General features: G+C 53.1%; 1 protein-coding gene across 6 annotated transcripts in view; it reads left to right on the forward strand.

Moving 5' to 3' along the window:
• DLGAP2 (DLG associated protein 2) overlaps positions 1-15,390 on the forward strand; it is a 442,191-nt gene that overhangs the window by 420,497 nt on the left and 6,304 nt on the right. For all 6 annotated transcript variants that reach the window (XM_074329259.1, XM_074329261.1, XM_074329258.1 and 3 more), the window contains 5 exons: positions 581-930; positions 1,837-1,878; positions 6,283-6,368; positions 7,779-8,203; positions 11,729-11,820. In XM_074329259.1, the coding sequence (XP_074185360.1) occupies positions 581-930; positions 1,837-1,878; positions 6,283-6,368; positions 7,779-8,203; positions 11,729-11,820 (995 nt within the window). The remainder of the gene's footprint in view (positions 1-580; positions 931-1,836; positions 1,879-6,282; positions 6,369-7,778; positions 8,204-11,728; positions 11,821-15,390) is intronic.

Consider the following 15,390-nt stretch of genomic DNA (forward strand, 5'->3'; position numbering starts at 1 on the left):
GGGATGGATTTGGAGACATGGCGTTTCTTCTCAGTTGACTGTGTTTATAACCAGTAAGTGTACTCATGGGAGCAAACCACCTTCTGATATTACTTACAGTATTTTCTCCATTATAGAAGGGATGCCTGTGCGTTATAAGCATTTTTAGGACATACAGAAAAATGTAAGAGAAATTAGTCGCCCATATTGTCACACAGTAAGACCAAGACTGACGGTTTTAGGGTCTTGTAATCCTTCACAAATATGTTGTCAGTCTGGAGATAACTTAGTGTATCCTGCCTTTTTCCAGCGTTACAGAATGAGCATTTTCCCCGATGCCGTGAGCTGTGTGAAAATTATGGAGCAACTGCCTTGTTGCTGTTGCCGGACTTCTCGCCTCCTTGTAACCGTTGGGAGCGTTTGCATGTAGACTCCTGCTACACAGCGTCCCCTTGTTGCATTGCTTTCTCAGGCTGGACACTGGGAACGGACTTGCGTGATGGGTCCTGGGGTGGACACGGGACGCTGCCAACCGACTCTCTGTGCGGGGGAGGAGGGGACATCCACTTCTGTTGACTTGGGACTCCTGTTCTCCTTACAGCTATCTCGTACACAAATTACAAGAAGACTCCACCCCCCGTACCCCCGCGGACCACTTCCAAGCCTCTGATCTCGGTGACAGCGCAGAGCAGCACGGAGTCCACACAGGACGCCTACCAGGACAGCCGTGCCCAAAGGACATCCCCGTGGCCCCAGGATGGCCGTGGCCTCTACAACTCCACGGACAGTCTGGACAGCAACAAGGCCATGAGTCTGGCCCTAGAGACGGCCGCTGCCCAGCGCCACGCGTCCGACAGCCAGAGCGGCCCAGCACGGACTGGCGACAAGGCCATCCTGGCATCCAAGGCCGAGGACTTCCTCAGGGGCACACGTGCCTCCATCAGCATCCAGGTAGCCTCTGCCAGCGCGCTGGTCCCCACAGACCCACAGGCCCCTGAGGGCCACAGGCACCAGGCAGGTCTCTGTTCATGTTGCAAGGCTATAGGTGCAGTAGGCGAGCAGCCCCCCAGGGCCACTCAGGTCTCCGTCCCATGCCCGCTCTGCCACCCGTAGGTCCCCTCCCCACCCAGTACATTGTCGAGGGACCACTGGCTACTTAGCATGGAAATAGGTAACTGATGCTTCAGAAGGAATTTCCTGTTGAAAGTGATGTTTCAAAAGCTTTCCAGTCTTGCAGCCAAACAGGTAAGTGGGGGGAGGTGCTGTGAACATAGAGGGACAGAAGAGAGGACAGGACAGGGGACGGTGCCCAGCGTCACCCCACGTGGGCCGCCCGGGGCCTGCTTTGTCCGCTGCAGGACATTTGTCCCATGGTCTCAGACTGCCGGGGGCCCCAAACCCCTGCCCGAGACGCAGACCTGGCAGTGCCCCCCGGGGCTCTGAGCAGTGGCACCGCCATCTCCCTCCCACCTCCCACCCACCCCAGCTCGGTCCAGCGCATCCACTCTGAGCACATGGTAGGGCCTGTTCTGAGACACAGGGCCAGGTCCCCACTCACTTCCCAGCGCAGGGACGACACAGGACACTCCTCACCCCAATGAAACTTCCCCTCAATCTGTCTCGGCGACTGTCCCCTACCAGGTCCTGTGACACGGTGAGGCAGGGTGTCTGTGTCCAGCGGAAGTTATAAAAATCAGGGGGCTTCACGGCCACCAGGGAGGAGGGCGAGCAGACCTGACTGAGTGAGTGAGGGAACGCACTGGGCGTCCGTGGACGAGGGACGGGGAGCAGGCTGGGGGGCGCCACGGCCCAGTCCTGCAAGCAGGCCCCCACACTGTGGTTCGTTGTTTTGTTTAGGACTCTGAGTTCCCAGAGCGTCAGCCCTACCCAAGGTCAGATGTAAGTACAACATGCTCACAGCCCGGAACGCATGAATTTATTTATCTCCTTTCTCTGGACTTTCCATACAACTGCTCTTGTTGCCTGTCCTGATTCTATATGCCAGGCACTGTGCTGGGAGGTCCCGTTAGTGCAGGGGACCCTGGCACCCCGTGTGTAAGCGTCCCACCCATGACAGTGAAGGGGGCTCACACAGCCCCGTAACTTGCTGTGACCACAGCGCAGCACATAGGACAGTCAGGGCTCCTGCCGATCGTTCTGGCCGCCAAGTCACAGCTCAAGACCCTTATGAGGTCCCCAAATTAACCAGAGGACTTCATGTTCTTTTCACCTGCCACCTTCCCAGGCTTTCTCCTGGCTGCCCTCTCCCCACAAGAAGGGGTGGGATGTCACCTTGTGAGCACGTGTCCTGACTTATGTGAACATAGTGGGGACATAATTCCGAAACCCGTCACGTGACATGATTGGGCTGGTAGAGGATGTGCCTTCACCCTGGAGCCCGGTGTCCTTTCCCTCCCGTAGCCCATGCTGTGCCCCCGCCAGGCCCGCGCTGCTGCCAGAGTGCCCGCCCCGACCCACACCCTCCCCCACCCACTGGCACGCAGCTCACACATTAGCCCTCCTGGAAGCCTTTCTGGACACTGTCCCCAGACTTCGTGCTCAGCGATGGCCGGCCTGTCCCTTCGCCTTTGATAACCCTACACCCAGCACAGTGCCTGGCACATAGCGAGTGCTCGTGAATGTGAGGAAGCGAGGGGGCGGGTGAGTGGGCAGTGAGACAAGTGTGGATGCAAGAATGCGCGTGTCTGACGGCGTCTGCTGTCCTCCATGGCAGCAAAAGAGCGCACAGTCCTATGTGCACTCGTAACCTGTGGTCACAGTGAAGTGCATTAAAAAGCCAAAAAAACATCGTCACAGAAACTCAAGTGTTAGATAAGAAGAGCCCAGGGTGGAAGGCAGAAGAGGGTAGACAGCCAACTCAGGCCACGAACGCAGAGACAAGGAAGTGGCCGTGGCAGCAGCTGAAGGGCTGCTAGAGCGATGGCTGAGGACGTGTCAGTGTTGTCAGGCCCCGAGTCAGGTAATGGCAGTGACACGCAGAAAGGCAGGTGGTGGCCACGTCACTGTCCCGGGCTCCCCACCATGTGCCTGGTCCTCAGGACCCCGTGTGCCAGCGGTTCTCACATCCAAGTTACAGGTGGGGAAACCAAGGCTCAGGAGTAAGTGACCTGCCTGAAGGCACATGGCCAGACAGTAGCCAACAGGGTGGGAACGCGTAGCCCGGGTGCCAAAGAAGAGAAACGGGACGAGGGCGGGAGCAGTGCCCTGTCTGCCACTCGGGCAGACAGGCGGCGGCGGCCGGCAGCCAGGAGACTAGGCTGAAGCTGCCCTGGGGGCTGATGGTGGCCCGTCTGCAGGCTCACTTCCCAGAACCACAGCTGGTGGGGCAGGGATGGCAGGGGGGCACTGTCTGCACGCAGACGGGACAGAATTTCTGTGCCCATCAACGAGACTTCCCACCGCTGCACGTGTACTAGGGCCCTGAACAAGCCACCAACAAGCAGCCATGATGCCCTCTGTCCCTGTCACCAGGGGCACTCACACCCATTTCCTGGGCTGGGGTCACAGCTGCAGGGCCCTGCGTGCTGTCATCGGACCTGGCCCGACCTCACTCTTTTCACGACACTGGTGACATCGCATCCCTTTGTGTTCTTGTGTGTTTTTATGTGCTGCTTGTCTGCTATGCAGAGTTTTTACTTTTCCTTTGTGTGTGTGTTTGTGGAACTGTCCCCAGACCCTGCCACTGGGTCCCAGCAGCCCCATGTTAACTGGGAGCGGTCACCACTGTCACACCAGCTCATGGGGTGATTGTTGACAGCCTCGGAACGCATGTTACGGTTCAGTGTCATGTCCTCCCTAAGAATGTGGGTTTACTCACGAACCACAGTCCCACCGGCAGCCTGGGTTACGTGTGCCCCAGGGGCTCTGAGCCCCTCAGAGAAGCAGGGCCGCAAATCATGTTTAAGTCTGACCTTGGGAACGGTCCTGCGGGAAATACAGCACCTTTGTGTCTGCCGTGTCCCTGCCGGCCATGTGCAGGCTGTCGGAGGCAAACACAGTCACGTCCATAGCATGTTTACGTATCTGTGAATGTGTGTTTTATGTACACACACCTTATGGTTGTATCGTGCTGTCCGCTCATGTGCAGGTTTAGAGTCATTGTTACATAAGCACCCTTCATGTTACAGCGCATATAACTGTCATCTCAATGGGCGGTGCTCTGTGCTGAGTAAATCCTAATTTACTGCATGTTAACTGTTCTCCTACTTTGCCATCCCCGTTTTTCCGCATTTCACTTTATAAATAATACTATGATGAATACCTCACACATTTGTCAGAATTCAAGATAATTTCTTTAGATTAGAATCCTAAAAGTGGCAAATATTCTGACCATCCTTATGATAAAAATGAGTGCTCTTTCCATTACAAAAATCTCTCTAAAAGTATGAGTATAAACTCATTTCACCCACATTGTGTATCTATCGAATTTGACAATATCTACCCAAACTGTAGAAGACGACACCTCTGACCCAGCAAACACACAGGCTGTGAGTGTATTCACAAAAGTTTGCATTCACACACACATGCAGGCATGTATTACAGCAGCATCATTTATAACGGCAGGAAAGTAAAAATAAGCAAATCATCCCTCCAGCAGAGACTGAGTTACATTCGTGAAACAGAACAGCATGCAGTTAGCGCACAGGGAGCGTCTGCACTCACATGGAACGTGATCCTGAACACACTGATTCTCATTGAGATCCTCTCGTGTAAAATAATAGTGATAACAGTCTTCACATCCAGCACGAATAATAATGAAACATTAAAGCCATGCCCACCTAAAACTAGGAAGAGACATGGCGATCACAGGCTGAGGCTTTTCCTCCAGGAGTGTCAGCCTGTTTCCTCTCCCAGCTGTCAGCACACACACAGGTGCTGCAACTCCAGGGCATGTTTTCAGAATTATGCCAAGAAAGAATGGGTGTACCTGCCCGTTCTCCACAGTCAGTGACTAGCTGTGACCTCCAGGGTCTTCCTGTGGCCGTATTTATCTGGCCACAGAGGGTCAGTCAGCACAGAGCGTGGCTCTGCGGTCAGAGGGCTCCAGGCATGAGCCCTGGCTCCGCCCCGACAAGCTCTGCACCCGGGGAAGGTACCTTTTCTGATCCCTCAGCTGTGCAGTGTGGCTAGACACAACAGTGGACTGTGTGCAAAATGTCTGTTCCACTCTTAGCACAGAGGCTGGTGCCTGGTGGGCAGAGAATAAATGTCAGCGGGTAGCGTCATCACTTCTGTGAGCCACAGATTGAGTTGGCCTTGTGGCATCGCTTAGCCTCTGCGCCATCACGAGCCACGGTCCCAGTGGTTACGTACTTTTCTCTCATAACCGACATAACTGCGTGTGTGACGATTTATCGCTTGTCCTCGTAGCGGTCATCAACAGTCCTAAGAAAAGGCGTGTCTTACAACTCTGCTATGACATTCTGGATTGCAGTTGAAGTTCTATTGCTACAACAGGCAATATTTTTTTTTTTAAATTTTATTAGTTGGCAATATTTTTTATGAAAAAGGAAAGGGACAGTTGAGTAGCTCAGATAATATTTATGACTACACTCACCTTTGGCTCCACAGACTTTTCGTACTGAGAACTCTGGGTTTTGGTTGTGGTTTTTTGTTTTTTGTTTTACAAAATGTGCTTGGCTAGAAGACCCTCCTGTGTTAACTTTACACAGCTGGTGACCCTTCTGATTCTCCGTGGGTTTGGGGAGGTTTGGGACAGATACAGCCAGTGAGGACCTTGTGTGGCATCACAGATCCTGTCCTCTTCTGACATCGCCCTGCTGGGCACAGTCCTTTTAGCAGGTGTGACACAGCCCCAGTAGGGTTGGCGGGGCCACTACCTCGCGTCCCTGCTCACGGCCTGGGCTCCTCTCCGTGTGTGTGCGTGGCTGCTGCCCTCAGCACAGTCCTGTCGAGTCGCCTCCTTGTTGGCTGTCTGCTTCCTGCAGCTCTGACTTTCTTCACTGTGGGGTGTGATAAGCCCTCGTGAGTTCTATAATAATGCAATCCGACAAAGCCGACTTTTCACCTGAGCTGAACTGGTGATTTTATCTGCATACCTTTAAAAGACCGAAGTTCAGTGTTGAGTTCAAGTACTTGTGTAAAATTTGACAAAACACAGCAGCAGCAAAATGACACCAACATGAGTGCATTTCCCTCTGTTTGTGGCGCTGCATTAATGATATACATGTGATTGATCACAGCACACGAACACACACAAAGCAAGTCCCTGGCAGGGGTCCCTCGTCTTGGCTCTAAACCAGGTGTTCTGTGTTGAACCAGGTGGAAAGCGCAGCAGATTCCGACACGGAGAGCCGCGGGCTGCGGGAGTACCATTCGGTGGGTGTGCAGGTGGAGGACGCACAGCGGTAAGTCAGCTTCACGGCACGCGCTCCCGGTGTGGTGGCTGAAAAGCTGGCCACAAGCTTCCTGGTCACTCTGGCCATCCGTAACTCACGCCACAGGTGGAGACATGGTCGCGTGTTTGTACTTCTCAGTTTCCACCGTTCCAGTATGAATGGGGATACGTCTTCCTAAAGTAACTTACCACCCGTGAAAGCAGAGTGGTTCATAGTTCAGGAAGTCGGTCCTTCATCCAAAGGCAAGAAATAGGCTGAGTTGAAGCAAATGCGTGTTTTCTCACCTTATAATGTTAAAAAGAAAAAGAAAAACAGAGGGAGAGAATGAAAGCTTAGGACCTTAGCAACTTCGTGATTGTTTCACTTGAAAGGACCACCTCCGATCTAACATACAGAGCTGTCCAGTTCAGTGGTGCTACTTTTGTATCAAGAGCAGGGTGACTGATTTATTTTATGTTTAAGTTAGCATACCTTGTGAATTTTATGAAAAAATATAAATTTTAGTGAGCACATCACACCTGGAACTTCAATCAGCATCTAGTTGGTAAAGCCCTGGGTGGCGTCACTCAGAGTACAGGGTTTTAGGGCCCTTTCTATAAAGATTTTGGCGGCCAGGGAATTCAGACCGCAGACCAATGGCCCTCGAGGTCCCAGCAGACCTGTTAGAACCTGGCATGTGCTGCGCCTGGGGACCCAGCTGCTGCTCCCGTCCCCACCCGTGCCTGGTTGTGCTTTGCCTCCTCCAGCCGACGGTTAAGTGCAGACTCCTCAGCAGCTGCAGTCACAGCCAAGTGCCATCTGTGGGTTACAGCTCTCACCCAGGCATATCTGGACTCCGATTATACACTTGTTCCTGTCAATCACTTCAGTAATTAGCTATTGGAAATGGGTGACACTCAAATGCATACAATGCTGAAGTCAGAATTTGCATTCATTATTTTGCATGAAGGACTCACTGAGGATGATACCAAGTTGTTCAGATGGGAGAAGAAACCCGTGCCCTGAAATGTGACATGGCTACTGACCACACCTCAGCAGGATACAGGTGTCATTACGTAAAAGAAGCAACTCAGGGCTTCATTTTACAGGCAACCATGGGGGTTGTGTAAACTTGTGCACGTTTCTAAAGGGAAGGGAGCCGTCCAAGATGGCATCTCATGGAGCCCAGTCACCTCACTGCGGCCTGCAATAAACTGAGATTTTAGGAGGTGTTTGGACATTGAGACTTGGGTACACGTTAGTGGTTCACTATCTGCAAACCCAAATGTTGTTTCGCAGAGGAAGCAGCAAGATAATGCTGACAAAGGTGGAGACCCTGGTGTTCCCTGAGTTGTCAGCGCGCGCGTGCTCTCTACCCGCTGTGCTCACACAGCGTCATCTGAGGCCGGCTTCTGTTTGTCTTCCTTCCCTCCTGTGCAGGCACGGGCGCTTCAGGCGTTCCAACAGTGTGACGGCCGGCGTCCAGGCGGACCTGGAGCTGGAGGGCTTCCCGGGGCACATCACCATGGAGGACAAGGGCCTGCAGTTCGGGTCCTCCTTCCAGCGGCACTCGGAGCCCAGCACCCCCACGCAGTACGGGGCGGTGAGGACGGTGCGGACGCAGGGCCTGTTCAGCTACAGAGAAGACTACCGGGCGCCCGCAGACACAGCCACCCTGCCCCCGCTGCCCCCGCCAGAGCCCTGGCTGGAGCCGGCCGGCGACACGGCCGACAGCGGGGGAATGTCCCCATGCCGCAGGGACGGCTCCTGGTTTCTGAAGCTGCTGCACACGGAGACCAAGAGGATGGAGGGCTGGTGTAAGGAGATGGAGCGGGAGGCGGAGGAGAACGACCTCGCGGAAGAAAGTAAGAGCGCGGGTCCCCGGGGGCTTTGGCACATGGTAGCCTCGGTAAAGCCAGCAAGCCGGGCAGTGTTAACGGGGGAGTCCCTTTGGCAGTGGAGTGAGTCATAGCAAGTGTGCTTCCTGCCATCTCCCCCTTGAGTCTGAGAAAAGCAAAATAGTGAACCTAAAACCATGAAGGGTCTGTGTTCCGTGTGGTCAGGTAATGGTGCCGATGGGGCCATCCTCATCTTGTAGTCCACGTGCCAGTTCTCTTTAGTTCTGGGAGCAGTTGGATGTGGAGCATTTTGACCTTTGGGAATCTCCTTCTGGATTCTTCCATTAACATAAACCTCCAACAGACATTCATGAGTAGCGCTCGTGAGTGCGGCAACCGCTGTCCAAGAGGCTGCGGGTTGACACAGAGACGAGTCAGGTGCAGTGTGGACCTGATGGCAGTGACCTAGCAGTGGCAGAGGAAGTCCAGGGCAAACCCACAGTGACTGGGCGATACATGGGACAAGTGTGATGCGAGCTGTACAGGCGGCGTGTGTAGAAACTCAGAGGTTCAAGGAGGCTTCCAGCGGGGGGGATTCTGAGACGGCTTCACAGGAAAGGTGACATTGTGCGTGACCAGGAAAGGGGGCTGGCTTTGGTCACACAGGTGGCGGGGAGAGGCAAAGACTGGGGCACGAGACCCTGCGTTCCCACCTCTCTAAGAAGACTTCATTTAGACATGGACCTTCCCACCTACATGCGAGAATAGAGGCCGGGCCACTGATCGCTCGGAGGCCCGTGACTGCCATCCTCCTGCCCCTGGGGACATGCGTTTCTCAAAGGGCAGGACAGCCCCTGTGTTGCCCCATATCCCTGCCCTCTGCTGTCATTTGAGATCTTAGGCTCCTTGAACACAATGATTATATTTGATACATTTTTTATCCACCAGCAGTCCTGGGCCATGCGTGGCCCTCAGTCCTGTCACTGAGAATGAGAAGGGGGAAAGGCAAGAGGGAAGAGAGGGCCAGTCTTGATCAACAAGGACATTCACACTGTACTCACACCTTCGTAAAAGCGCGGCTTCTAAGCACCAGCAAGGCCTTCGGTCGCCCTTGGGCCCCCGATGTCCTCCTTGCGAGTGTCCTGTGCGCTCTGTCCTGTAGGTACCTGCTGAGGAATTTCAACTGCGCGTGGGGTTTGTCCACTACTGTTTAATAATAAGTGGAATTGTGTTGCTCTAAGCCTTGGACGCCAGAACAGAAGCATACCCACTTGACACTTTCTGTGATTTTCTTAACTACTTAGGTGTCCCAGCTACTGTGATCTTAGGTGACAAAACATGTATTACGCCTTCTGCGTGCTTCACACAGAAACGAGCACCAGAGAAGTCAGGTTAGACATATCCCTAATAATTTTTACAAGGTAAGGTAGCCTCTGACCCTAGTCCCGATTGAAGAAAAGATACAGGGTTATTTGTTACGGCACTTTTAGAAAGTAGCGAATAAATGAAATGGCTTATTAAACCAAAACTCTGGCCTCTGAATTTTGATATTTCCATTACATGGAATAATTTTTCCCAGACTAATATTGTGACTACAGTTCACCAAACTGACTGAACGAATTGACATTTTCAGTCCTCTGTGATTAATAAAAACTATCATGTGCTCAGAGAAATACTGTTTAATTAAAGTCATGTTAACGCAGCCTTCCTATTATTAATACATAGATATATTCTGGAGGGATTATAAACCATTACTAGACTAGAGTTTGGGGATTTGTGTATTAATTATGTTACATGAAACAGGTAAAAGAAATGAGGTGAAATAAAAAATAAATGGAATGTTTTCTGAAATAAATTGTTCCAAAGCTACAGACAGCAGCCTCATCCGGTAGGTCCAGGCAGATGGAGTCGGGGAGCTGGATGACGGGGGCTTCCCAGAGGGGTCATCCCAGAAAACTGCCCACAGTCAGTCCTTAGTGAGCTCAGGGTCACCTGGTAGACAGACCTGACCCACAGGCTGGAAGAGCGGGGCTTCCGTGCTTTCCTCCCCCAGGGGCCCCTGACTAAGAGTGCGTGAGGGCCGCCTGCCCTGGGTCACCGCATATTCACACGGGCCAGGATCAGACGTGTGGTGCTGTCTCAGCTGGCTGTGCAGTAGCCACAGGAAGAACAGACAACAAGCAGCTCACAAGGACCCCAGGAGGCATGGACCACATACCAGAGCCGGGGGTGTGGAGGCCGTGGCCACAGAGGCCAGCACGTCCCAGATCAGCAGAGAGAGGACATAGTGAAGAATCAGGAGCGATGACAGTTGTTCCGTGCAGGTCACGTGCTGTGTGCAAGGTGGCTGCTGTCCCATAGGGACCTGGCATAGCTTGGCGGGGCAGCCGTGCCGCCAGCCTTGCAACAGGAGGCACCCGGGGACTGTGCCAGGTTCTTGCTGAGCGTGTGGTAGTGCCCTGTGGGCATGTTCCACGCGTGTCAGCCCCCAGTGGCCGTGCAGAGAAATGTGAAATGTGTGCTCGATAAACATGAAAATGGTGACACTGAAGACCTGCAGGGAGGAGCCACGGTGACCCCCCACAGCTGCTCGCTATGCGGAACCCCCCCCAGGGGTCCCAGGAGATCAGAGTGCGAGCAGATAGTGAACGATGGTTTCAAACCACCTGCAGATTCTACAGAAACCCAGTCGAGAAGGAAAACATAGTGTAAATGTTGTCTGTGAAACACACTTCATAGCATGTGTGGGCAGAGTCGGAAACTGCAGACGGCCCGTGAAAAATAAATGAAAGGAACATGTATGCTGATCAGACTTCTTTGTACTTCAGAGGTGAGGGTTGTGTCAGGTTCTCTGCCAACTTGCATTCTGATGAGCGTTGGTCCTCACCTGCACCTCTTGAGAGAAGACGTGTCTAAACTGGGACAAAACTGGGGAAGTGTAGTGGGAAAGAATGAACCGAATCTTCCCTTCAAGTTCTGTGCAATCGCAGGAAGGCATTTCCATTGCAGGCACCAGACAGAAGAGTCACCAGCTCCCCCTCCTGCGTCACCAGCCACTCTCCTCGGCCGTCCCAGCAGCGCTCGTTCACACCCTCTGTACTAACCTTTCGCTGAGTCAGATCAGCAGCTGGAGAGCCCGTCCACCTGTCCCGTTGTGCTAAAGGCTGTGGACTGAAGTCTTTACATCAGGACTTCTTTTGAATTAGATTTTCAGAAGAATAGGAAAATTAGGGACTAAAACTTGAAATTGTATAAAACGCATTGAGTTTTCAACTACCATCTGAGGAAGTGCACCTGTTTGTCCCTTGCCTCTATTCCTGCAGCAACAGCTTGATGAAAACCAGTCTCTTAAGTGTTTGCATCAGTCACACAGGAGCTGGGGGCTTGCACGTGGGAAGTCACATTTCAAACCACTGGCCCATGTGGGAATCCACCCGGCAGCCTTTGGAGTTAGGAGCATGGAGCTCCAACCACCTGAGCCACCGGGCCGGCCCCTGTTTTTGCTTCTTGACTGACCCACTTTCCGACGTGTTTGTTTGTTTTTCTAAACAGTTCTCGGCAAAATCCGGAGTGCCGTTGGGAGCGCCCAGCTTCTGATGTCCCAGAAGTTCCAGCAGTTCTGCTGGCTTTGCCAACAGAACATGGTAAGCAAACGCTGGGGGACGGGCCGGCAGCCGGAGGCGTGGCCGCCTTCGCGTCCTCCGAGCTCCCTCGCTTGGTAAAGATGCCTGCACGTTTGCAGACTATTGAACGAGCAGAGGACACTTCACAGTTCTGGGGGCCCTTCAGAGGTGCATGGCCTGGCGGGAGCAGGAGCAGGAGTGGGAGGGGACAGCAGTGTCCCCTGGGGCGCCATGCGGTGCTGCCTTTGCAGCTGGACGCAGTACAAGAACCTTAGGAAAGGAGACGGAAAGCGAATTACTATTACAGCCGACCTCACAAATAAAGACAGTGGTAGTAGGGGGCTTAAAGAAGAACATAAACAACTGCATTCAAAAAGATTGAGGAGATTTTAGAAATAATCGGGGCTTTATACTGAAATGAATATACCATGAACTGGATTAGTTGGTACAGTAGGTATTTCACTTGGTTCTGATCTTCCTGAAAATCAGAGGGAAATAGAAACCAGGTATAGTCATACCTGCATGTATTTATGCTTATATACAGTTACATGTATGGACACGGACCAGCTACGTGTGTGTGTGTGTGTGTGTGTATGTACATGTACACATTTCCTTATCTGACACGTCTCCTTATCGGACTAAAGAAAGTAGTCACTTAATATTATTTGGAGAACTAACTTAATAGTATTCACATTACTTTACAGGCTATTTTGTAATCCATACGTTGATTTCTTTCAGACTAAGCATTTTCATTAAAATGCAAGTAAGTTTCTGCCAGGCCTCTCACAGCTGTGGTGCTGGGTGACTCAGTTTTATTTTGTTCTGTAATTTGCAAGGAGACAGTGAATGTATACAATGTTCTTACACATCGAAGGAAGCACAGCACACCCGAGTGGCCAGTTCATCTCTTTCAATTAGGATCCTTTAAAAGTATCTTTCTCTAATATTTTCCAATTAACCCCATTAACGTTCATCATGAAATTGAAAGAGTTACCGCACGCTGCCTGCAACGTGGTTATAATCAACATTTCAGAGGAGGAGACAGGGAGGCTAGTGTTCCTTGAAAGAAGCGTGTAGGCGTGGGCACTTTGTTTAGCAGGCCTGCTATGTCACACCTGTTTAGTTCTGTAAAGGGCCTGCTCTGCCCACTGGAGAGCCAGGTCCCCTGAGTCACGCAGGTGTCTGTGGGAAGTCATATCCAGAGCACCTGCCTGAGCAAAGAACATTATCCTCACTTGTAAAATGTCCGTGTCCTCTCTGCCCTAAGCAGATAATATGAGACTTGAGAACTATGCACCCTAATAGTTTTGATGCCTCTTATACCTGTCACGTGGCGTTTTACGTTAACCTTTTAAAAAATCCTTTTGAGCTTTGAAATGTCGGGTGTGGCTGCCTCCTTTCTTTGGGCTTCCATCTAGGACTAAACAAAAAAGTCTGAAGCACTTGCAAGGGGGGCAAGACAGCATGGCGGGAGCAAAGGCACCAGCAGCCCCGTGCCCTTAAGCCAAAGGCCTGCAGCAGCCATGGCTGCGCTGCTGGCTGCTGCAAGCTTTAGGTTGGTAACTAGTTTTCAGTCAAAGGAATGACCTAGAAAACAGTCCAAACCCGCCCCACACTTAGGGTGGGCGGAGCAGACGCTCCCAAAGTCCGGCCATGCGGTGTGTCTGCAGACACATGAGGAAGGACCTGCCCTTGAGCTGGTGGGTTGACACTCGTGCTTCTGGGACCAGCAGTTCTGCTCCCACCCCACCCCCCATGAGCCTGGTGGGGACACGAATTGCATCGTAACCTGTTGGGTCTAACTCTGCGTTTGAACAGGACCCACGGTCCTGTGTGTGGCAAGCACGACTTCCCAGCCAGTCTTGGCACATGCTGGATGCAGAGAGAAGCTGTGGGACCTGGGTGTCAGGGTCCACGTCACAGGGACCTGTGCTGTGGGAGCAGGCAGCTGTGTGTCTGGTGACCAGCTGGCCGAGGACACAGTGTGGTTTGGCTTCTCTGGGGAGAGGCATGGCTGGGCACACGGCTGACATTACAGGAACTGTGCACACATAGCAGGGCACAGACGCACCACTTCCTCAGAAAGAGTGGAGGCTATGGAGCCCGGTGCTGGCTGTGCCTGGTGACGTGACACCGCACAGCCTCTGCCTGAAGGGAGCTGCAGAGCTGCTGTTCTGCCCGCCCAGTGCGGTGACAGTGAGGACAGGTGCCTGCCCTACTGGACAAGCTCCCGGGCCGCAGCACTGAGAAGGCATCTGTAGACTTTCTCTATGGACACACGGCCAGAGCCCAGCACTGTCATGCCCAAACCTATGGAAGGAGGGCCCTCTGTACCTGTGAGGCCTTCCAGAGGAAGGAAGCTGCACTGCCCTGCACACTCAGATTGGTGCTTACCACAGCCCCTGGGGCAAGCCTGCGTGGGGCCTGGGCAAGCGCGGCAGCTGCACTGCTGGTCCTGCCATCACACAGCAGGCCCGGCGGCAAGGGGGTTTGTCCACAAGCAGAGGCTGCTGACTGAGACTCACAGGGAGGGAGGGACCCAGTGCCCAGTGTGGCCGGCCTGACACCCGGGGCCTGGAGGTCCCACAACTGCCCTGTCGCGGTCAGCAGAAGAACGGCCGCACATAAAAACCCTCAACGGCGCCCCTCACTCGGGGGTCGGGGATACAGTGCGGGTTTGGGCCCGGGGACTTCGGGCAGCAGCTCCCGCCCTCCACACCACTGTCCACACTGGCTGCCATCTGGCTGCTTCCGGCAGAGAGAGACTGGGGCCAAAAAGGGGTCATCTGACACAGATTTCAAACCAGGCCAAATGTCTATGAACCCCTAAAATTCGTATGTTGAAATCCTAACCCCCAAAACTGATAATAGCAGGAGTTGGGTCCTTTGGGAGGCGAGTAGGTCGTGAAGGCAGAGCGATGTGATGGGATTTGTGTCCTTCCTAAAGGGGCCCAGGGGTTCCCAGGCCCCTCCACCATGTGAGGACGTGGAGAGAGGGGAAAACGCCATCTGTGAGCCAGGAAACGAGCCCTCACCAGGCACCCGAGCTTCCAGCCCCTGTCCCCAGCTTCCCGCCTCCAGATGTGAGAAATGTGTCTTCTTTACGCCCGTCTGTGCTGGGGTGTCAGAGCCGCCCGACAGACTGTGACAGGTTCAAGGATGTTTAAACAGAACCAAACTGGAGTTCGTGTGGTGCTTAACTGAATGACTTATGAGTAAACTGAAAATTGCATATTTTAAGCATATTCAGATAAATGTTTACTCGCCAGCAGTTGCTCTGACTGTTCTGTGTCAGCTGGGCCCCCACTGAATCGAGGAACCACACGCGAATGTTCAACCCAGGGTCTGTGAACCCACGTGCCTGTGGGCAGGTGAAGTGACCGAGCTAAGTGCCTGCGCCAGACACAGGACGTAGGGTACAGTGCCAGGGAGGTGCCATGGGCTGTGGCACTCGGCCGGCGCTGTGCATTGTGGGAGGGCCTGGCAGCCAGCCCGTGATGGAGTGAAGTCACCCAATTTTAAATGTAGACAACCCACTGAAACTACATCCACCAGGCGCTGGGTGGAGACCAAATGCGTCCTGGGGTCACA

Source organism: Rhinolophus sinicus, linkage group LG04 (assembly GCF_036562045.2).
Source record: "Rhinolophus sinicus isolate RSC01 linkage group LG04, ASM3656204v1, whole genome shotgun sequence".
Taxonomy (NCBI): Eukaryota; Metazoa; Chordata; class Mammalia; order Chiroptera; family Rhinolophidae; genus Rhinolophus; species Rhinolophus sinicus.